This window comes from Aedes albopictus, chromosome 2, assembly GCF_035046485.1.
Source record: "Aedes albopictus strain Foshan chromosome 2, AalbF5, whole genome shotgun sequence".
NCBI classification, from domain to species: domain Eukaryota; kingdom Metazoa; phylum Arthropoda; class Insecta; order Diptera; family Culicidae; genus Aedes; species Aedes albopictus.
In genome coordinates this window covers 60,055,818-60,080,356 of record NC_085137.1, presented here as the reverse complement: position 1 = coordinate 60,080,356, position 24,539 = coordinate 60,055,818, and the positions used below count along the sequence as shown (strand labels likewise).

The window sequence follows — 24,539 nt, the reverse complement described above, 5'->3', positions numbered from 1 at the left end:
GTTTCTTAAGGTATCCTGATTATTTCATAATCTAAATTTGGACTTAAGAGCAAATCAAAATCCTAAACTTCATAATTTTTGGTGCACTGGAACTATTTTTAGAATGGATATACAGTTTCTGTGTGATTTTTTCTTCAGTATGAGCTACCATTATAAAATCATTAAACTGTTTTGCCAATTAATTCATCAATGCAAAATAATTTTGCCCTTTCATCGGAAATAAAAAAAAAACAAACAATAGAATTGTTCAGTATTGAAGTATATTTCCCATAATGACTATTTTGAGGAATTAGTTTTAACACTTAATTGCAGCAAATTCATCTCTAGGTAGTATTCAACAATTAGAAAAAAAAGATGCTTCTTGCTAGTTTTGGTGTGCGCTAGTTTCTTTAAAACCTCGTGAAAGTTTGTATTTGGTTTAATAGAAAAAATAAAAGTGTTTCTAAACAATACAAATGTTTTTCAGAGTAAATTAAACGGTATTTTTGGGTAAAAAGAAATGTCATTTCATTGATAATTTAATAACTCAATCACTTATTTGACAATGATTATGCATACATCTGCTGATTTTACGATTATATTCTAAAAACATTTTGAACCCACCTGCATCATGTTCGTCGAAGACAGATGTTATCATGGGATGATAATGATTCCTGGAGATGTTTGGGAAATTCGGATCAATTTTGCGAACATAGTTTCCAAAAATATCTCGGAGCAGCGGTTATACATATCTATATTTTGTGGTTCACCGAAGTTTTAGAAAATTTTTTGCTACATGTTCCTCCTATAGCCCTAACGCAAAGATACACTTTTTATAGAACATCAAAAGTACGCAAAATTTGGCCTGAATATTTCAAAGAACAATACTACATCATAAAAGCATTTTCAAATGAAAGAAATGAAAGAAACGTAAATATTTGAATGAACAAAACAAATGCGTAACAGTAGCATAGTTTCTTCTGAAATCACAAAAAAAAACAGTTAAAATTTTAAAAAAAATACGAATTACACAACATTGACAAAAAAAGTTAAAGATTGGTTTATATCTTTAAAATCTTGCTTTTGGGGGGCCACTCTATAGGGTTTGCCCCGGGCCCCCCGAAGCCTAAATCCGGTACTGACAATACCCATTGAAGAGCCCCCCGTTCCGCCATCGAGAACATAAACAAAACTCTCAAGTTCCAGCTGCAGCACCAAACAAGATTTCCTCTTGCAAAAAAAGTCAAGTTTCACCTAAAGTTTCCACGAAATCCAATTGATTTCGGGAGCGTATGTTATCTACATGATGTTGGCATTGAAAAAGCCACGCGGGAAGTGGGTTTTCCTAGAGAAGGAAATGACTTTGTAAATTTAATTGGAAAACAAATATTTCCGTAGGGGCCGACCTGCCACAAAAAAAAAACAAAAAAATTTACATTTGTTTCTAACATAACCTGTGAGAAGATGCATGTTTGTTTCAAAAATGGATTGAATTTGCTTCAAATGTGACGTTCGATTTGCTCCAAACAGTTTTATTTTTGTTGCCAGAACAAATTGACAATTTATTTGAGTTTACCTGAAATATTTTTGATTTTACCATTCTTTTTTCTGCGTGTATTGTACATTTTACGGCTTGCAAGTTCCGATTCCCGTTCCGGTCGGAAAAAAATTCGCGACTCCCTGGGAATAGTGTATCATTGTACTTGCCTCACAATATACAAATTCATGCAATGGCAGGCAAAGAAAGTCCCTCAATTAATAACTGTGGAAGTGCTCAAAGAGCACTAAGTTGAAGCGAGGCAGGCCAAGTCCCAGTGGGGACGTAAAGCCATAAAAGAAGAAGAAGAAGACTATTTGCAAGGAGATATTCATGACAGAAAATTGAATGAATAAAGGGAAGCATTCAGCTGAAATGAATGTGGCCAAACACGAATGAAAAAATGAGAATGTCAAACTTCACTTTGATTCTTCGTTTTTTTTTACACTGTGCTTCTAATCAGCTTCATTTCTAAGTAATTTCGGAACCTTAAGTTCACATAAGTAAGCTGGATAGCCTTCTAAGCAGCTTCTGATGGAATTTTCTCAAAATGAATGTAAAAACAAAAATGTACCTTTAAGATTTACCACGGCCTTTGTTGTTTGGTGACATGACCAACTCATTTTATATGACACACTCCCATGAAAGATTTGAACCGGGTCCTTCTGAGTGATAACCTGCTGTCGTACCGCTACGCTGCTATAGACTCCTGAAATAATGAGTGTATCTGCGCTACTGTACAAGTGTGCAAACCCACTGTGAATTTCATAGCAATTGCGGTGTTGAGGTAGAGTATAGGGCTCTTACGCAAAGGATGCCGGTTTGAAACCAGTTGGCGCAATCTTTTTTTTTTTCATCTACCCTTCAGTTCATTTCTTTTGTAAATTCAAATTTGCTGTTCATAAAATATTAGACTTTAAATGCAAATACATCCATAAACACAACTAAATGCACCCATATGGAGAAACTTGCAATGTTAAGACTTCAGAGGACCGAATATTAACTCTGATCACTATCTCGATGTCAGTAAGATTCAAGCACGGTTATCAACCGTGGTGAACTCAAGAATTCCGCAACCGTTGTGTTTCAATATCCAGCGCTTCTCAGCAGATGCTGCGACAAATGAGTACAACCAGAAGCGTGATGAGCGAAAAAGGGAAATCATCGTAGATGACAAAGTGTAAACGATCAATGCGGTGACGCGTTTAATATAGAACGATCGTTGACGTATGTGCATTACTCTTACTATCGCGACCAAATAAATCATAATTGGGATGAAGACCGTATCGTGTATTTTCATATAACTAGTGGATCATATCACCTACCAAAGGTGGCTCCAAGATCCACACCTTCCCTACCTTATTAACAAATACTCCTTCCCGAGGCAACTGTGGGGATGCTGTGGATTCCACGGTTTCTAGTAACAACGGTTGTCGAACTAACATTCCTTCCCCTTTCCGGATGACCGTAAGGACGTGGCCGGCGCCGTTATTGACTTTAAAATATTGAATTCTCGAATTGTGCACATTGAGAGTGTGTACACACTGTGTAGCTAGTCCCAAGCACCATTCATTAGATTTCTATGTAACTTCGATTGTTCTGGTCAATCACGGAGTAGCAACTGCGAAGTGTACGATTATCTTTGCTCTGCTTTGCTGTGATTGCGAAGTGTGCATGTGTATCCCTGTCTAGTTTGGGTAGTGGCTACGATTAGGATACCTCAGATCAATTTTCAGCGTAAAAATAGAATGACTACGGTCTTTACTCTTACAAATTCATGCCAAATAGTGTAGCCCAAGTGCAGTCATGGCTCTCGTTCGTAGGGTAACTTCTGTAAAGTTTACGTTGTAAACACAGTTTTGCTTCATTCATTATACATGAAATGATAAATTCGCGTGTCGTGCCTCGAGCATGCTATACTTCAGGATAACGTCAACATTAGGTTGAATCTTTACTTGCGGATGCCTTCAAACAAGTTGTTGCATAATGTTTTCAGCACCTTTATGCTGATTTTTGGCAGTGTTGCTTTGATAATTTCATCATCTGAAGTAACTCAAATATTAGTTTGAGAGGCTTCAGTTAGATGAAATGCTTAGGTACTACAGTTCATGCGGATACTTAGCTTAACATACAATTGCACATAACCTAACTCTGCTTGTGCAGAATTTGCCAAGTTGACTGATTGGCATGTGTCAAATGAGAAATCTCTATGCACATTTGAGTGTTCAGTCGCAAATTTTGCGTATTCAGGCATCCCTGCTCAATAGACCTGGAAACCTGTACTAATTTGGTTGCGACTACATTTCATGAATAACTTGCATCCATTATAGGCACTCCAAGTGAGGTTCATTATAGTTTTGTTACTATTGCTTTAAAGGTAGCTTGTCCTCTGCGGTCTGTGAGGACCGCAAGAGGTATTCCCGAATGGAACTCTGATCTGGTGAAGATCAAATAGGGTTTCCCTTCTCCTTTTCGGCTGTTCGAGTCCGTATGAAGTTGATCATCATCAATATTAACTTCTTTTCTCGATCAGCCTAGCTAGCTGTGTAGTGTCGGTAGCGATTGTCTCAATTGGCTAAGAATAACACTACGGACCGCCTGTTCCGGTGGTAAGAATCCACCAACAAGTGACCCCTAATTCATGGTGTGATGCGGCTTTATGCTTACCGTGCCTAGGAATGAATGGCTAGGGGGGTCTAATAAAAACCTAACCGCTAACGGAGCCTGTGGAGTACCAGGGCGCCCTCCACAGTATGTAGCCCTTACTGCGCTAACCGGAGCAATGGTGCAGTGGACCTTGTGTTTCTCCGAGACAATCAGCTGCCCTTCTTTAGTCTCACTTGAGGCTAAATAAGGGCGGGATTATGGAGATGTTGTTAATTAGTTTAAATTTTCACCTATATGGTTTCGCATTATGCGATTTACACAGTGTATTCTGTGTATCCTCGCCTTTGGCGTTTTCCAATCGATACCGATTTGGTTTTATTGTTGCTGTTCTTTGTTGTGCTGCTGTTGCGAAGAGTTTAATCTTACCTAGTTTGGGTAGTGGCTACGGTTAGGATAGCTCAGATCAATCTTCAGCATAAAAGAACAGCAACGATCAATCTTTGCAGACTTATGCAAAATGGTACAGCCCAAGTGGCCTTGGTACAAGAACCTTACTTTCGTAAGGGAAATTTCTATCTAGGAAACCTTGTGAACCCGGTGTTTGCCACTTTCAGTAAACATGAAATGGCAAACTCGCGTGTCATGCCTCGAGCCTGTGTGCTTGTCAACAACGCAATAGTTGCTACACTCATCTCTGAACTAACCACCAGAGATGTATGTGCTATCACAATTGATGTATCTGTTGGAAACCTCAACAGGAAATACGTCTATTGTTCTGTGTATTTACCACATGATGAACCATCCCCTACGGATGCTTTCAAACAAGTCATCGCATACTGCACTTCAAAAGGCCTTCCGCTAATTGTTGGCAGTGATGCTAATGCTCACCATATCATCTGGGGCAGCTCAGACATTAACTTGAGAGGCTCCAGTTTGATGGAGTACTTAAGTAGTACAGATCTTGCATTACTTAACATAGGCAACCGCCCAACCTTCATGGTATCTGCTAGAGAGGAAGTGTTAGATATAACGCTTTGCTCTAGCAGAATTAGTCACGAGCTGACCAATTGGCATGTGTCAGATGAAGAATCTTTATCTGACCATCGCTATATCTTTTTTGAACATTTAAATGTTACTTCGCAAACATTGCGTTTCAGGAATCCTCGGTCAACAAACTGGGATCTTTCTACTGATTTGGTTGCAGCCAAATTTCATGGATATTCACCATCCATTGACACTCCAAGTGATTTAGATTAGGGGTCGCAGTACCGACCACTTTTGGTGAGTACCGGTATTTCGGTACTGGGGCTTACAGTACCGGTAGTACCGGTAAATTACCGGTACTGGGAAATTTTTCACTAAAATGAAGAGTAATCTACTTTGCACAGAAAATCAACAATTTACCAGGCATTTGTGAATTACGGTTTTCAGGGATTTCAGAAAAGCTATCCAGAAAACAAGAAATTAAACAAAAATTATAGATAAATAAAAAGGATAGAAAGTAATTAGTTGTATGAAACTTATTTTGGAGCTATTGTTTAGCTTCTGTGCAGTTTCACAAGCAGTATTTTGGTCAGTTCAAAATGAAACAGGAACAACCTTACATGTACAAAAATCAAATAGCTGCAAGGTGAAGACAGAAGAAGATATAAATAATTTTTCTTGATGATGCTATCAACGGATTATAAAAACTGCAGAAATAACAAGAAACCCTGATCTAACAAATTTTATTCTAAGCAAGTAAATCCAATTCCAACATTCAACGTTTATCAAACCAATCATTGCTATGATACCCTGTATTTGCAGAATTGTTGCATATATAAAATGTTTGTTTGTCAAAGTACTTGGTTTCAATTGTTTTCATTCAATAATTCCATTGTATATTGGCTATACTAATGATCGGATTTCAGTACTTCGAGAGAGATTTCGCGGTACCGAAAGTACCGGTACCAATGCTCAGTCAGTACCGGTATTTCGGTTCCAAAAATTGGTCGGTAATACCGGTATTTTCGATACCGGTACTACCGGTACTACATCCCTAATTTAGATGATGCCGTTGATACTACAACGACCTTCATCATGGAAGCTTTTGAAGAAGCATGCCCTCTACGGTCTGTGAAGATCACAAGAGGAACCCCTTGGTGGAACTCTGATCTGGCGAAACTCAGGAAACAATGTAGAAAGAGTTGGAACACACGACGTTCGGCTGGTTCGGAGGCTTTCAGGTCGGCTCGCAAGGCCTACAGGAAAGCTCTCCGGTCTGCTGAACGATCCGGCTGGAAAAACCTTTGTACAAATGTTTCCAGCTTGAGTGAAGTCAGTCGGTTAAACAAAATCCTTGCGAAATCTAAGGATTTCCGGGTGAACGAACTTCGTTTGCCAAATGGCGATCTGACTTCCTCTGATGAGGAAGTTCTGGAATGCTTATTCAGCACACACTTCCCTGGATGTGTGGATATTACATCTTCGGATGATCCTGATGTCTTTTCTTGTAGTTATGATTCTTTAGCTTCGGCTCAGAGTATTGTAACTATAGAATCGATTGAGTGGGCTCTTAATAGCTTTGCTCCTTTCAAATCTCCTGGGGCAGATGGGATTTATCCTATTTTGCTTCAGAAGGGATTTGATTATTTCAAACATGTTTTGAAAAAACTACTTGTTTGCAGTTTTGCTACGGGGTATATTCCCAAATCCTGGAGGGATATTACTGTAAAGTTTATTCCGAAAGTGGGTCGTGCGTCGTATGAAGAAGCAAAGAGTTTCAGACCTATCAGTTTGACCTCTTTTCTTCTGAAATGCTTAGAACGCATTGTGGATCATCATATCCGTGATGTTCATCTGGCCAACGTGCCTCTTCATGTGAACCAACATGCCTACCAATCTGGTAAGTCCACTGTGACTCTTTTACACAAGGTTGTTTACGATATCGAGAAAGCATTCGCTCAAAAGCAATCTTGTTTGGGTGTTTTCTTAGATATCGAGGGTGCCTTTGACAACGTGCCTTTCGATGCCATATTGGAAGCCGCACGGAGTCATGGTATATCTCCAATGATTTCCAATTGGATTCACCAAATGCTCAAAAGCCGATATCTCTTCTCGACATTGCGTCTAGCAGGGATTAGGAAATTGAGTGTTTGTGGATGCCCCCAAGGGGGAGTCTTATCACCGCTTTTGTGGAATCTCGTAGCAGATACGCTATTGAGGCAACTCAATAATAGCGGTTTCCCTACTTATGGTTTTGCCGACGACTACCTAACATTGTTAGTTGGTATGTGCATCATCACCCTTTTCGACCTGATGCAAAGCGCCCTTCAGGTAGTTGAGGGTTGGTGTCGCCAATATGGCCTTTCGGTTAATCCGAGTAAAACATCTATTGTTCTTTTCACGGAAAGGCGAAACCGTAATGGCGTTCGACCTTTGCGTCTCTTTGATTCTGAAATCGATGTGACTGAACAGGTAAAGTACGTTGGAGTCATTCTTGATTCCAAGCTTTCCTGGACACCTCACATTGAGTTCAGAATCAAGAAAGCTTGTATGGCCTTCGGGCAATGCCGGCGTACTTTTGGTACAACTTGGGGTCTAACTTGGGGTCTAAAACCCAAGTATATCAAATGGATTTACACAACTGTGGTTCGGCCAATATTGGCTTATGGATGTCTTGTGTGGTGGCAAAAGGGTGAAGTGAGAACGGTCCAATCAAAATTAGGCCATCTCCAAAGGATGTGCTTAATGGCGATGTCTGGAGCGTTCTCTTCAACTCCTACGGCAGCGCTAGAAGTTCTCTTTGACGTTGCCCCACTACACATTCATCTCAAACAAGAAGCCCTTTCTTGCACTTACCGGTTACGGGTACTCGGTCTACTAGAGGAAACTCCTGTGAACCGCAGTTCAACACACACCTCGTTGTTTCCACTTTTGGTGAATTGGGACAAAATTGTCCTTGCTCCAAGTGATCTTACAATTGCTTGTAATTTTCCATATAGGACATTTTCCACGAAATTCCCTTCCCGGGAAGAGTGGACATCTGGTTATCTGGAAAGAAGTATTTCAGACGGCATCGTATGTTACACTGATGGCTCCCTTCTCGAAGGTCGCGCAGGTGCTGGTGTTTATTCTCGTGAGCTAAGGCTGTATCAGTCTTATTCACTTGGTAGACACTGTACCGTTTTTCAGGCCGAAATCTTTGCTCTTATGTGCGGAGTGCAATCAGCACTTCAGCAGCACGTAATGGGCAAAGTAATATACTTCTGTTCAGATAGCCAGGCTGCTATTAAAGCACTTGCTTCGGCCAACTCCAGGTCGAAGATAGTTATCGCTTGTCGAACTCAAATCGAGGAGCTGAATTCAGCAAACGCTGTTCACCTTCTATGGGTACCTGGTCATTCTTCCATCGCTGGAAATGAATTGGCTGATGAGTTAGCTCGCTCTGGAGCATCACATGACTTCATTGGCCCCGAGCCAGCTATTCCGATATCGAAGTGTTGGATTAAGCTTCAGATTCACACCTGGGCTGTCACTCAACACAGACAATATTGGAATAGTTTGGAGTCATGTCGTCAAACCAAATTGTATAGTGCTGAGCCATCTCTACGGGTGGCGAAGTATCTAACTAATCTGTCTAAGCAGAATTGCAGCATGCTGGTCAAAGCATTGACTGGCCACTGCCGACTCAGCTATCACATGGCGAATATTCAGCAAGCTGATTCATTTGCCTGTGATAGCTGTGAATCCGATTATGGAACTTCGTATCATTTGATATGTAACTGTCCAGTTTTCGCGCAACTACGTTTCCGAGTATTCGGTAAACACTTATTAAGTGAAACTGACTTCAGAAACCTGAATCTTCAGGATATTCTGTTGTTCTTAACCCGCTGTGGTAAAGAGCTATAGGCTCTCTTTCGCTTTATGCGTTATTACAGTGCCCTTTTCAGGGCACTGTTTGAACCCATTGTGGTACGCTTGTGCGTTAGTACCCTCTTCCAGGGTATTTTTCCTATTTCCCTACCTGTCCCTATCCCCATCCAAATCCTTTTTCCTTCCTTTTCCCTCAGGTAGATGATGAAATAGGCTGTTATTTTGGCGATGGCACAAATGTCCCAAATGGAGGATAACGTGCCTCTGGAGCCGGCCTTCTGATACCTGATAATCCCTGTCTAGTTTGGGTAGTGGCTACGATTAGGATACCTCAGATCAATTTTCAGCGTAAAAATAGAATGACTACGGTCTTTACTCTTACAAATTCATGCCAAATAGTGTAGCCCAAGTGCAGTCATGGCTCTCGTTCGTAGGGTAACTTCTGTAAAGTTTACGTTGTAAACACAGTTTTGCTTCATTCATTATACATGAAATGATAAATTCGCGTGTCGTGCCTCGAGCATGCTATACTTCAGGATAACGTCAACATTAGGTTGAATCTTTACTTGCGGATGCCTTCAAACAAGTTGTTGCATAATGTTTTCAGCACCTTTATGCTGATTTTTGGCAGTGTTGCTTTGATAATTTCATCATCTGAAGTAACTCAAATATTAGTTTGAGAGGCTTCAGTTAGATGAAATGCTTAGGTACTACAGTTCATGCGGATACTTAGCTTAACATACAATTGCACATAACCTAACTCTGCTTGTGCAGAATTTGCCAAGTTGACTGATTGGCATGTGTCAAATGAGAAATCTCTATGCACATTTGAGTGTTCAGTCGCAAATTTTGCGTATTCAGGCATCCCTGCTCAATAGACCTGGAAACCTGTACTAATTTGGTTGCGACTACATTTCATGAATAACTTGCATCCATTATAGGCACTCCAAGTGAGGTTCATTATAGTTTTGTTACTATTGCTTTAAAGGTAGCTTGTCCTCTGCGGTCTGTGAGGACCGCAAGAGGTATTCCCGAATGGAACTCTGATCTGGTGAAGATCAAATAGGGTTTCCCTTCTCCAGAGGGATTTGAGTGTTTTAAACATGTTTTGAACAACTCCTTTTTTGTAGTTTTTCTATTGGGTATTTTCATGGCGTGAAATTACTCTATAGTTTGATTCCAAAAGGGTGTGTCCGTAGTATGAAGAAGGGAATAGTTCCAGATTTATCCGGTTAACCAAGTTCCTCATTGTCGTTTAATACATCCTTGATGTTCGTCGGGCTATCATGCCTATTCATGTAAACTCACATGTCTCCTAATTTGGGAAGTCAACAGTGCCTCTTCTACTCAAAATTGTATAAGTTTTCAAGTGCTTTACTCACTCAAAGGAAGTTTTTGCTTGAATGTTTTTTTTTTTTTTGAGGATGCTTCCGATAACGTGCCTTTAAATGTCGTATTGAAAGTCGCATTACGAAAAATATAATGAAGCACTACAAATGCATATTAAAATATATTATATTGTAGTAGAACCTTACAAATGCGTAATAAATTAGGACATCACAATTAGACAAATACAACACAGAACATAAATGTTGCCCTGTAACCCTATTGGATAACCATATTTCCGATGCCAGGATGACGAGGTTTCAGAAATTTTGTTGGTCCATCAGTCAATCCTGTAAAAGTTTTTTGTCTGGCTAGTTGCCTTTTGTTCGCAGCATTAGTTGCTTTCATAGCTTGAGTTTTGTCTAGGAATTTCTAATCCTTAGGGGGCCTCCTGAATAAAATGTAATTATAAGACGTCTACACTTTGATGTCTCGGTTAGGGAAGTCTTCTAGTTGATTTCAGAGCCCGAAATGACCTAAATGTAGGCCATCAATAAGAGACAGGTGATATCTCAAAATGCTCTACTACTCCAGAGCACTATAAATGTGCATTTCTCTTAGGGAAATATTAACAGGTTAAAATAGAACACGTAACACAAAAATAAAACTTGTAACATATCACAAGCAACGTGTTATAAGCTATAGGCTCTTTTTACGCTTATGCGTTATAGTACCCTTTTCAGGGCACTGACGAGTTGTGGTGTGGGCTATGAACCTTAGTTACGCTTAAGCATTAATTCCCTCTTCCTATTTCATCATCTTTCCCCTTCCTAATCCCATCCCATATCCCATTCTTCCTCAGGTAAACGATGAAATAGGCTCATATATATGGCGATGGCACAACAGGAGTCCCAAATGGAGCATAACGTGCCTCTGGAGCAGTCCTTCTGATATCTGAGTACGTGGTTTTCCATCGAAACGCTTGATGGATAGAAATCAAATTAACGGGTTGGGTATGAGATTTCCTCGTCCTTGGTAACCTCAGACCAAAGGCGCGACCACGTCAAATTTCGTGGGTAGGACAAATGGCATCATATAAACTTTTTTGTAGCAGGTCTTAAGCCACTTTCAAGTCTTCCAAATTCAATATTGAAAATGCTTAACTTAACTGCTTAACTTAACAACAATTCCAAAACATTTTATCAAAACGTTGAATTTATTGTGAATTTCATGGAAAATTTGGAGAAATTTTATTTGGGAATTCTAGAGAAATGCCTAGTGGGGATTTCTGTTGAATGCTTTGAGAATTTCTTAAATCTTGGAGGGAAAAAAGAGAAGCACAACGTTGATTTTTTTTTGTGGAATCATTGGAGTAATAAGTTTAAGAATATCTGGAAAACTTACTGTTGCAATTTATAAAAGAAATCCATAGACAAATCTTGATAAAATCTTTGGAGCAGCTTGTTTTGATTTTATGAAAAAAAAAGTCTTGATGGGAATTGTGGAGAAACAACAATTCGATTCCCAGGAGCGATTTCTTCAAAAATGTCTGGCCATTTTGCGTGGATAGGACATGTCCTACCTGTCCTACCCACTCCTCGCGCCACTGCCTCAGACTGATTGATGCAGAGTGATGTGCTGTAGAATTTGATGTTTAATATTGCTCTTGAAATAGACAGCTTCAAAGTGTGTTTCGTAATGGAAGAAGTTTGAATGTGTAGTGAATGAATGCATCTTTATGTAAAAGATAATATGTGAACTGCTACATCAGGGCAATGTGACTTCGACACTATGGTTTGAGTCCACGAAACTTTTCCAGGACTTACAACCATCAAGGATGTTTATGGTAAATTCTAGAATAGAACCGAATTTCTGCCATCCAAAAACCCATAGCTAATGTAATAAAAGTTTGCTCCACCGACCCACCATGGGAATAACATATTTAGCTATGTTTGAATTAATAATTAATTATTGTAACCTAATTTCCAGTTTTGCTTTTTCGTCAAAAGTGACCAAAATTGCTGGTCAGAGAATAAAGAAACTGCGCTGACTGGTGCTGCGTACTGACTGGCAATCAGCAGTAGAGGAGAGGGACCAGCAAAGAAAGAAAAAAAAACTTTCCCACAATCCAAGATAATGCCAAGAAATCTCCACCTCATTCTTCTCCACCTTCGAAACGTAAAGCTTGATGTCTTGCAAAAAAATAAAGTCAAATAATACCCGAATATGTGCTGTATAAAACCTATAAACACAAAGGCAAAACGCACGTGAAACCCACCACCGCCGTAGGTATAGACAGACTCGTCTGTGGTATAGACACACAGGAGAAGCAAATAAAAACAAAAACTCTTACGCGCCTCGAATTCCGGGGAGTCAGTCACGTTACTCAATAGCATGCATCGCGATCCTGCCGCCGCCCAAGGGGCCCAGAGGTTGAGATGATCAAAATAGACTGGAATTCCATGTGCAATTCGTGTACCTTATTAACTTTCTGCTGGAAAATAAACTTTTGGTAATCTAGCTAAGTTCAACTATCGATTATCAAATTAATAGGATTCTGCATTATCAGAATTTTGCTCTCAAACTTGTGGTTTCATAATAATCAAGAAGTATTTTGGGGGGGGGAATTATACAAGCTTATTTGTATAATTTTAGAAAAATTTCTTTTTAATATCGAAACTAGCAATCTATGTGGATTTCTTTACTATTTTTTAAATCTTTTGTTCATTAAAGCTTTTGAATTGTTTTTCCAAACTATTAGTAGAATCAGTTTTAGGCTCCTTCCTAGTGAATCACCCTGTTCATGAATTTTCTTAGAAGTATTTTAGGTCACTAGAATTAATTACTTGGCAAATGAAACCGATTTATAAAACTCACATAAAATTTCAGGGTGGGGAAGAACCAGCCTCGGCCTGAAAATCCCGATAATAAAGAGCCAATAATAATAAAATTTCAGCAAAAATATCTATTAATGCCCCGTTTTAAAATACTTATACTCATAATTGGAATTATACCGCGTTTTTTTGACAAATAGCTACGTGTGGGATAATCTATTAGTAATTAAAATATGAAAACAAAAGATTTCTTCAACTTATTCAAAACATATTTTCAAAGTGAGATACATAGATCTGCAATATTCATTTCTTTTACAGTGGAGCGGACCTGGTGTGATGGTTAAAGCATGTGAATATCACGCTGAAGATCTGGAATCGAATCCCACTCCCAACATACTCACAAAGTTCTTCCTTCGGAAGAGAAGTAAAGCGTGAGTCCCGGGATAAACTAGCATCGGGTTAAAAAAGTTGTTTTTTTATTTAATTTTTTTTTATCTGTATTAACGAGATTTTTAGCCCTAGGCTAGTTCACCTCGGGACCCATGCTTTACTTCCCTTCCGAAGGAAGAACTCACATTTTGCGAGTTTATCGGGAGTGGGATTCGATCCCAGGTCCTCGGCGAGATAGTCAAGCGTTCTAACCATCACACCAGGTCCGCTCCACATAAAAATCTTGTTATTAAAGACACGAAAAACATAAATTTATTCTACTGAAACTATTTTTAAACAACCCTACTGACCATCCTCTTCGGGTCGGCGTGGCGTCGACGTTTCTTTCACACGCGAACTTCCCACTTAGAACGCAATCCGGCCACGCTGGCAGAAATATAAGGCGAATTCAGTAAAGCGTGAAAGAAAACATAAATACACATGGAAATAAATTAGTTCTTCCCTTTTTCATTAAAAACCTCCACTTCAATGTCTTGAGTTACACATGTACGTACATACAGCTTGGGCTCACACAACAAGGAGAAGCACCTTCTCAGCCCTTTAAACCCTACCGTACAGGTTTCTTTGCGCTAAGGGCGCTGCAGCATTCCACTGGTCACCCACCCATGCCCACAATGCGGACGTCCACGACGACGGCGACGACGACGCCCGCTATCGACCGTGTCGGTCGCTGTCGCTTTAAACCTCAAGCCCAAAAGAAAATCTCGCAAGTCTCCCAAGTCGGGGGGGAGACTTCCTTTTCTTTTTGGGTAATTTAAACTTGCCTTTGAGAGGTCATCTTTGGCCTGGCCCGCCCTGCTCAACTTTGAAGGGAAAGCCCCCTGGGCACAGTATAATAAAAGTGAGTCAATCTCGAGCCGCGCGGTAGTGGTAGCTTTGATTGCTGTGCTCCTTCAGGTGTAAAATTTATCATTGTGGGAAAATCTGAATTTGGAGCTCTCCCACCACACCGGTTTCCCTCTGAGTAGATTTCTGCATTTGCGATGGATGGGAGGTGGTGTGCGAGGCCAGATGTAAGATGACGATGATGACTCCACGTCTTGCGAGCAGGTGGTAGCTTCTTAGGTTTTGAAAAATGATTTCTTGAAGGAAGGTATCTTCAAATGGGCTGGGAAAATCAGAACTGCGGAAAGATGACAATGAGTCCGGTATTGATAACGAACTGTGATAGTAGTGAAGTAGAACTAAAATTTCTTAAGAAAGAAAACATGTATTAAAATACTGGATAACTGACTGAATTCAGTAGAATTGTCAAAATTAGGTACAAAATTGTTAGTAAATCTTCAAATTTATTATTAATAGCTTTATTGGGGAGATTTTCAGTCCGAGACAGGTTCAATGCCAATGTTAAAAATTGATTAAATGGTTTAATAATTCATGTACATTTATTAATTGTATAATTCTGCTGAAACTGTTGGTCTCTATCTCTAGCTACTCTCAGCTAGAGAAATGAATCAAATAAATTATTACAAGAAAATTTAACAGATGTTCTGGAAAGGAAACCATGAATTCTTTAATATATATATATATATATATATATATATATATATATATATATATATATATATATATATATATATATATATATATATATATATATATATATATATATATATATATATATATATATATATATATTCTGTACATACAGGGGATAGACAAAATGATCGGGACTGGCAAAATTTTCACTTTTCTAAAAATATCCAATTAGCTGAAACTTTTCGAAAAGTGCATCAAATATTTTCAAATTTACACTGTATGTTCATCAACTAGTTGTGCATCAGTGGACAAAATTTGGAATAGATCGGACTATTCTGCAAGTTATAAAGATTCTAGAAAAAGGCATAATTATCCGATAGCCAACTTTGAGCTGTTATATCTCCGGATTCAATGAACCGAATGCAATGAAATTTTGTCCATTTATGACTTTTACAATGAGCTCTGAAAAACGTTTGACTCAACGTGAAATTATTACCAAGAGAAAAAGTTCTAGCGATTTCATAAGCTTTATGATGTTTTAGTAAATTGGTCTATTTTTAATATGCATCTCATTACTTTTTCTATTAATTGCCGGCTATGTTGTTACTTTCTTTCAAAACGTATCTGTATTCAAGACAATTAGAGGGAATTTAGATGAACTATTGAATTTTGAAACAATGTTGTAATTTAAGAAAATTTTTTGTTTTATTATAAAAATAATCTAATCGTTATAATTTTCTTGCGTGTTAAGAATTTTAAGTTAATTAAAAAAATCGAAGCTATAAGTCATAAATGGTCAAAATTTCATTGCATTCGGTTCATTGAATCCGGAGATATAACAGCTCATAGTTGGCTATCGGATAATTATGCCTTTTTTTCTAGAATCTTTATAACTTCGTGCAGAATAGTCCGATCTTTTCCAAATTTTGTCCACAGATACACAACTAGTTGATCAACCTACAGTGATAATTTGAGAATATTTGATGCATTTTTCGAAAAGTTACGGCTTTTTTTTATTTATTTTTTTTTTTGAGAAGGGAAAATTTTGCCTGTCCCGATCATTTTGTATATCCCCTGTTAGAATCACCCGTAACGTGGGTAAGTCGCCTTGGAATGATGCGTTTCGACGTAAGATCTACAGCATCAAAACTTAATCTTATCGTTATCTCGCGGTCGTGAGGATCACACGTTTGCTTTGTAAGCGATTAGCCATGGGTTCAAATCTGAGCCACCCCTGAAACTTTTCGTCAAACCGATTGACACTGACCTTCCCATGAGCGAATTCTCTAATGAAATGGACAAGTGGATAACCAAGCCACAGCAAACAAATGGACTTCCCTCTGATGGACCGATGAACTAAATACAACATCATTTTAATATCTGCCTTTTTGTTATATAAAAAGATTAAGAATTACGCTATTTTATTTTAAGATTTTCTTACTAAGCTTTCAATAAAAGGACACACGTTCGAAATGCCTCCGCTACGGTTGCGGCTTAAGTTCGAATGAGCTCATTTATTATATATTTTGAGAGAATTTTTTTTAGTACAACATTGATAGCACTCTTAATGCCGAACACACAAAATAGGGATATTACAATCATCAATAACAATATCACGTGTTCTAACGCGAGGTGTAGATTTCTTTGTCCTAAGCTTGGCCCTAAGCATTTTAAATTTATTATGTAAAACTTGAAAGTACCATATCATTTTTTCAATTTCAATTTAACGTTAAGTAAAACTTGAAAGTAACATGTCATTTGTGTATGAAAAACCATAATATTCACGAAAGTCAGACGATTTTGTAATAAATTGCCTACTTTAAGGCGTTTACTGCGAGTCATTATGTAGGTAATTGAACTTTATTTTATTAGTTACATTAGAAGTACACCAGTAATAAGAATTTGAAAATTTAATTCAGATTTATCATCATATTTTTCTTGGAAACAGCCTATACCCAGCATATATTCAGGGAAAATAATTTGACAAAAAAATACATGACGCTCAAAAACTTTGTCTACTTCGACTTCAGGATGTTCTGAGGACATTACAAACCTCAATATACGTCGTAGATCACTTCCCGTTGCTTTTCGAAAGTGTACAGATAGAACCGGGGCAGATATAACAAAAGTAGGATGAACACTAATCACTGTAGAACCTATAGATCATAAAGTTATTCAGGGCTGTTTGAAGGACCTTACATATCTGTAAATTTTTGAAAAGTCACTCAAATGGTTTTCGAAGCTCATGTGGATGCATAGGACAAAAAATCTACACCTAACGTGTACTAAAAGCTTATGCAAGCGAACACAGAATATGACTTACACTTGAAAATTTTATGGAGGCCTCAAAAAGCTATACGCTAGTTCTTTAATTCGCAACCCCCTGACTCGGCCTAATATACAATAAAACATGGAATCAACCATTTTTCAAATTAAATAATTTTAATTTTAACTGCCTTGCTAAAAGAAAGGTTATGCAAATTTTAGCCTTCCTGACCCAGAGGTCCACCGGAAAAAAAACTGTTCACGAGGCTCCAATTGGGATTTTAAATTTTGGAAAATGTATTAATTTTTTTTGAGCCTCACGATTTTTTTTTTAGATTTTTAGCACTTTATTTTGGTACCTAAAATCACAGATAACAGATGATTATGCTAGCATGAGCATACTCCATGTGTGTAATCACCTGCAACAATAGAGTTAAGAAACTATAGAGGACGAATGTCGCTGCTGTTCCCTTTGTTCTCGTTCGGAAACATGTCGGGTATCTATCTGTCAAACTGCATACTTTTTTGCTTTGACACTTATAGCCCGGCCTATCTCCACCAGCAAGAGATGTTTCGGCAGCGACGCCAGCGACATTCGTCCTATATAGTTTATTAACTCTATTCCTGCAACCGCCATTTCAAATGAAGGAACCCAACTAGCAACCATTTGTAGATGGCGCAACGGGCGCAGCATCATAACGTCCGAGGCCATAATGTCCCAGGACTTTTTGGCGCATTTTTCCGGGGCATAACGTCCAAACATGCAAGTATGTCACGAAGTCCAAGAAAAGAAGGCACATTGGATATTATGACGCAGCCAAACTTTTGGATGTTATTTCGCAAAAAAACGCGACTTAACGACCGGGACAATATGGCCTCGGACGTTGTGATCCGGCCCCGGCGCAACGATCGTTTTCAGATCGCTTGAATTCAACTGTCAAAAACGTTTTATGTTTACGTTTGCTTTTTTTTTGTTTTTCACGTCGATCGAAGGTGGTCATCGGCGTCGATGATATAGTGGAAAGCGTGATTACTTTCAACACCAGTCGGTCTATAGGTTCAAGGGAAGTATAGCCGTTGATTCCGGCAAAATATGCTGATAAATTCGACATGTGGATGTCAAGTTTCAGTGGATGTATCCCTGGTTCATGACTGCAATTGATGCTGAATGGTGTCGGTGGCCTAGCAAAAAAAAGATCGAAACTATCGAATCCCTCCCCCGACAAACTCGTAAAATGTGAGTTCTTCCTTCGGAAGGGAAGTAAAGCGTGGGTCCTGAGATGAACTAGCCTAGGGCTAAAAATCTCGATAATACAGATAAAAAAAGATCGAAACTGGCCAACCCGCCAGGGGAAGGGTTAGTTTCCTAATACAATAAGAAGGATTATCGACTGCTAACCTTCGAAATTTAATATGAAACTCATAGATGCACCATGCAAAAAAGCCTGCCTCGCCGGAAACAACAAGCACTTTGTCGATGGGAAGAGTGCAGGCTTACCGTAAAAGAATACTGTTGCAGTTACAGCCCGGCAGCCAATTATTACCCGACGAGGATCAGATTAACGAGGGCAAAGTGGACGACACTCAGCCCCTAAAAACTCTGTCGTTAGCCACTCTCCGGTTGCCAATCGTTCCTGCATCAAATGAATGAAAGCACTGGCTTCAACGGGAATAATTGCTGAGCTTATTCGATGGTGATCGCTTTGTATTTAGGCGCATTCCATTCATCGTTTTTATTAGTTACTTTCGATTAATGCGATTCATAAACACGATGTAAACAAAAACAAACAGTAATCAAAACACTGCTTTTGTTTTGAATTGAAATTTGCGCGCGCAAATGAATTGTGTCAAATGATTCATACTGTCGCAATCAGTTGTATAGATGGCAGTAGTGAGCAACCAGTTTCCAACGTATTTGAGTTAAAAAATTTACACAGGATTTTGCAGAAAAAAAGTTCTAGCATAAACATCTGTTATCTGTGCTAAAATTAATTTCAAAGAGATTTTTTGAAATCACCTTTTGACAGCCGGGCAACTGCTTGACAGCTCCGCCCAGTACAAAATGCGACGAGGGGTGAAACTGATTTTTGAATAGGTTTCCGGGCACCATAGTTCATGAAAATTTGGGTTTCGGCTCAGATTCAGATTTTAAGCAGATTCAGAATATGGAATTATCTCAAAACCGCTAAAGAAGCCAATTTTTCGGTTTCTTAGACTATTCCCACCAGTGCGTAGCAGGTCGGTGAGTAATAGAGGTGAGTAAACTGGTTTCGCTTCTGATACCAACCCGTTTTCGCACCGTGTGTACACATCACCGTTGGTAAAATATCACCTTATCTCCCCACCGGTGGTGAGTAATGAATCCCTGAAATAACTTCTGGGGAAATCCCGGAAGGAATTTCCGCAGGAATCCCGGAAAGATTTCTCGGAGAAACCCAGAAGAATTTTTCAGAAGAAATCCCCGTAGAAATCTTGAAAGAAATTTCCGGAGGAATCCCGGAAGGAATTCCTGAGGGAACCTGAAAGCAATTACCGAACGGAATTCCCGGAGGAGTCCCGGATAAAATTCCCAGGGGAGTCCCGGAAGAAATTCTTGGGGGAATCCTGGAAGAAATTTCCGCAGGAATCCCGGAAGAAATTTCCGGAGGAATCCCGGGAGAAATACCCGAAGGAATCCCGGAAGAAATTCCCGGGGCAATCCCGGAACAAATTCCGGGGGGAATCGCGGAACAAATTCCTGGAGAATCCCGGAAGAAATTCCCGGAGGGATCTCGGATGGAATTCCCGGTGGATACCCGGATGGAATTCCCGGTGGAATTCTGGAAGAAATTCCCAGGGGAATCCGGGAAAAAATTCCCGAGGAAATCCTGGAAGAAATTCCTGGAGGAATCACGGAAGAAATTCCCGGAGGAATCCCGGAAGGAGTCCCCGGTGGATACCCGGATGGAATTCTCGGTGGAATTCCGCAAGGAATTTTCGGAGGAGGAAATCCCGAGGAAATCCCAAATGGAATTGGGTTGTTTAGCGAATAAAATATTGCTATTTCTATAGCATAATCGATAGAGCTCATTTTTCTGAGTATAACGTGATATTAATGGATTCCAAAAGCTTTGTTTTGATGGATAAAATTATTTTCGTGGATAGAATGACAGTTCAATCGATAAAATGACAAATAAAAAAAAATCTCATATAAACTTTAAATGCATTTTATAAATAGTTCTCGCACTCCAAAAATTATGAAATTTTGGATTTCAACTAATTATCAAATAATCCGGATACCCTAAAGAACCCAATTCCGAGGGAGTCGCGGAAGAAATTCCTGAGAGAATTGTGGAAGTAATTCCGAAGGGGAAAATCCGGAAGTAATTCCCGTGTGAATCTCCGAGGGAATTTTCGGGGAAACCACCCGAATTCTTGAAATTCTTGAAGTAGAGTAGAGTAGAGTAGAGTAGAGTAGAGTAGAGTAGAGTAGAGTAGAGTAGAGTAGAGTAGAGTCACAGACAAACAGACATACTACTTAGAAGAAAATGGCTTGAAAAACATCGTTTGGCATCTCACTAGCACCCTCTATACTGCTCAATCCGAAGCATTCATTTGCAGGTGTTGTTTCCCTCGGCTCCATGTAACAATTTTGCAGGTGACGACTCCCCCGAGCCGTCATCCATTCATAAAACATGAATGAAGGTTCATGATTGAGTCATTTTATGTAAACATTGATCGGCGTCGCGTTCATTTCTCTCCAAAATTGAGAGGTGACGGTGGCACAGCAGCGCCACCATGACACTTGCGAGCACAGTCCGAACCACACTACATTTTCAAAATGACCGTTAAATCGTGCGATGATTTCGATTCGAGTAGTATGTCTGTTTGTCTGTGGTAGAGTAGAGTAGAGTAGAGTAGAGTAGAGTAGAGTAGAGTAGAGTAGAGTAGAGTAGAGTAGAGTAGAGTAGAGTAGAGTAGAGTAGAGTAGAGTAGAGTAGAGTAAAAGGCATCAGGTCATAAAAGGCTTCCAAGATTCAAAGGGAAGCTCGCTTCCAAATGCACACATTCTGGGGTTGTTTCACAGGTTGTGCAAGCTGATGTACTATCGTATCAAGCCGGTGTTTGTGTTTGACGGTGGTGTTCCAGTACTGAAAAAGCAGACTATCGTAAGTCGCAAAATAAATTATTCCACAATTGTTAACAATAGTCGATTTTGAAAACTGACATTGAAAAGGCCCTGTTTTAGGATTTGGGGTTAATGTAGAAGTTAAAAGACTAGATGAAAAAATCCATACATGACAATGATGTTGATTACTATCCTTCATTTTTCCATTACTCACTTTTGTATTGTCAAACTCGTAATTCTGTTAATTTATTACTCTGTCACAATGTTTGAATATCCAAACTGCAATTTCCTTGACCTTATATATGGTACATCCAATAGGTTATCGTTATGAATAAATAAAACAATTACAATTATTAATTTTTGATCTTTCTTCCAGGCCAAGCGCAATCAAAGCAAGAGCAAATATCACAATGAAGCCGATCGACTGCAACAATTGCTGCTGGAAACGTTGGCCAAGGAAAAGGTCGTTCAGCAGGCGCTGGGGTCAGCTACCAGTCTTCTGGTTTCGCCCTCAAAAAAGCCCGGAAACAGCAGCAAAACAACGGACGAACCCGATGAGATGTTCAAACTGCCACCCTTGAAAGAGGATTCACCGTTCAAAAGTGCTGCCGATAGCTCCCATACCGATCTGGACGAAAGTGGCAGCTCGTGGGACGAAAAAACTTCCAAAAGCTATTATCATTTGAACTTGAATGCCATTGATGTGACGAGTGTGCATTTCAAGAACCTGCCGGCAGATGTGAGACATGACATTTTAAACGAGTAGAGTAGAGTAGAGTAGAGTAGAGTAGAGTAGAGTAGAGTAGAGTAGAGTAGAGTAGAGTAGAGTAGAGTAGAGTAGAGTAGAGTAGAGTAGAGTAGAGTAGAGTAGAGTAGAGTAGAGTAGAGTAGAGTAGAGTAGAGTAGAGTAGAGTAGAGTAGAGTAGAGTAGAGTAGAGTAGAGTAGAGTAGAGTAGAGTAGAGTAGAGTAGAGTAGAGTAGAGTAGAGTAGAGTAGAGTAGAGTAGAGTAGAGTAGAGTAGAGTAGAGTAGAGTAGAGTAGAGTAGAGTAGAGTAGAGTAGAGTAGAGTAGAGTAGAGTAGAGTAGAGTAGAGTAGAGTAGAGTAGAGTAGAGTAGAGTAGAGTAGAGTAGAGTAGAGTAGAGTAGAGTAGAGTAGAGTAGAGTAGAGTAGAGTAGAGTAGAGTAGAGTAGAGTAGAGTAGAGTAGAGTAGAGTAGAGTAGAGTAGAGTAGAGTAGAGTAGAGTAGAGTAGAGTAGAGTAGAGTAGAGTAGAGTAGAGTAGAGTAGAGTAGAGTAGAGTAGAGTAGAGTAGAGTAGAGTAGAGTAGAGTAGAGTAGAGTAGAGTAGAGTAGAGTAGAGTAGAGTAGAGTAGAGTAGAGTAGAGTAGAGTAGAGTAGAGTAGAGTAGAGTAGAGTAGAGTAGAGTAGAGTAGAGTAGAGTAGAGTAGAGTAGAGTAGAGTAGAGTAGAGTAGAGTAGAGTAGAGTAGAGTAGAGTAGAGTAGAGTAGAGTAGAGTAGAGTAGAGTAGAGTAGAGTAGAGTAGAGTAGAGTAGAGTAGAGTAGAGTAGAGTAGAGTAGAGTAGAGTAGAGTAGAGTAGAGTAGAGTAGAGTAGAGTAGAGTAGAGTAGAGTAGAGTAGAGTAGAGTAGAGTAGAGTAGAGTAGAGTAGAGTAGAGTAGAGTAGAGTAGAGTAGAGTAGAGTAGAGTAAAAGGCATCAGGTCATAAAAGGCTTCCAAGATTCAAAGGGAAGCTCGCTTCCAAATGCACACATTCTGGGGTTGTTTCACAGGTTGTGCAAGCTGATGTACTATCGTATCAAGCCGGTGTTTGTGTTTGACGGTGGTGTTCCAGTACTGAAAAAGCAGACTATCGTAAGTCGCAAAATAAATTATTCCACAATTGTTAACAATAGTCGATTTTGAAAACTGACATTGAAAAGGCCCTGTTTGAAAAGGCCCTGTTTTAGGATTTGGGGTTAATGTAGAAGTTAAAAGACTAGATGAAAAAATCCATACATGACAATGATGTTGATTACTATCCTTCATTTTTCCATTACTCACTTTTGTATTGTCAAACTCGTAATTCTGTTAATTTATTACTCTGTCACAATGTTTGAATATCCAAACTGCAATTTCCTTGACCTTATATATGGTACATCCAATAGGTTATCGTTATGAATAAATAAAACAATTACAATTATTAATTTTTGATCTTTCTTCCAGGCCAAGCGCAATCAAAGCAAGAGCAAATATCACAATGAAGCCGATCGACTGCAACAATTGCTGCTGGAAACGTTGGCCAAGGAAAAGGTCGTTCAGCAGGCGCTGGGGTCAGCTACCAGTCTTCTGGTTTCGCCCTCAAAAAAGCCCGGAAACAGCAGCAAAACAACGGACGAACCCGATGAGATGTTCAAACTGCCACCCTTGAAAGAGGATTCACCGTTCAAAAGTGCTGCCGATAGCTCCCATACCGATCTGGACGAAAGTGGCAGCTCGTGGGACGAAAAAACTTCCAAAAGCTATTATCATTTGAACTTGAATGCCATTGATGTGACGAGTGTGCATTTCAAGAACCTGCCGGCAGATGTGAGACATGACATTTTAAACGAGTAGAGTAGAGTAGAGTAGAGTAGAGTAGAGTAGAGTAGAGTAGAGTAGAGTAGAGTAGAGTAGAGTAGAGTAGAGTAGAGTAGAGTAGAGTAGAGTAGAGTAGAGTAGAGTAGAGTAGAGTAGAGTAGAGTAGAGTAGAGTAGAGTAGAGTAGAGTAGAGTAGAGTAGAGTAGAGTAGAGTAGAGTAGAGTAGAGTAGAGTAGAGTAGAGTAGAGTAGAGTAGAGTAGAGTAGAGTAGAGTAGAGTAGAGTAGAGTAGAGTAGAGTAGAGTAGAGTAGAGTAGAGTAGAGTAGAGTAGAGTAGAGTAGAGTAGAGTAGAGTAGAGTAGAGTAGAGTAGAGTAGAGTAGAGTAGAGTAGAGTAGAGTAGAGTAGAGTAGAGTAGAGTAGAGTAGAGTAGAGTAGAGTAGAGTAGAGTAGAGTAGAGTAGAGTAGAGTAGAGTAGAGTAGAGTAGAGTAGAGTAGAGTAGAGTAGAGTAGAGTAGAGTAGAGTAG

At 39.3% G+C, this 24,539-nt stretch overlaps 2 protein-coding genes across 2 annotated transcripts; both read left to right on the top strand.

The window, feature by feature from the left end:
- The first annotated feature begins 21,325 nt into the window (after positions 1-21,325).
- LOC134288655 (DNA excision repair protein ERCC-5 homolog) lies at positions 21,326-22,205 on the top strand. Its single transcript, XM_062854097.1, has 2 exons — positions 21,326-21,479; positions 21,816-22,205. The coding sequence occupies exons 1-2, from the start codon at positions 21,411-21,413 to the stop codon at positions 22,203-22,205; spliced, it is 459 nt and encodes a 152-aa protein (XP_062710081.1). The 5' UTR covers positions 21,326-21,410.
- A 949-nt stretch (positions 22,206-23,154) lies between these two features.
- LOC134288653 (DNA excision repair protein ERCC-5 homolog) lies at positions 23,155-24,049 on the top strand. The gene is made up of 2 exons (XM_062854094.1): positions 23,155-23,308; positions 23,660-24,049. The coding sequence occupies exons 1-2, from the start codon at positions 23,240-23,242 to the stop codon at positions 24,047-24,049; spliced, it is 459 nt and encodes a 152-aa protein (XP_062710078.1). The 5' UTR covers positions 23,155-23,239.
- Positions 24,050-24,539: the final 490 nt, after the last annotated feature.

What these genes read in the sequence shown, in the direction of transcription:
- LOC134288653 (XM_062854094.1), top strand. Translation starts at nt 23,240, where the DNA reads ATGTACTATCGTATCAAGCCGGTGTTTGTGTTTGACGGTGGTGTTCCA. An exon ending in TACTGAAAAAGCAGACTATC is followed by an intron (nt 23,309 to 23,659) that starts GTAAGTCGCAAA and finishes TCTTTCTTCCAG; the next exon opens with GCCAAGCGCAATCAAAGCAA.
- LOC134288655 (XM_062854097.1), top strand. Translation starts at nt 21,411, where the DNA reads ATGTACTATCGTATCAAGCCGGTGTTTGTGTTTGACGGTGGTGTTCCA. An exon ending in TACTGAAAAAGCAGACTATC is followed by an intron (nt 21,480 to 21,815) that starts GTAAGTCGCAAA and finishes TCTTTCTTCCAG; the next exon opens with GCCAAGCGCAATCAAAGCAA.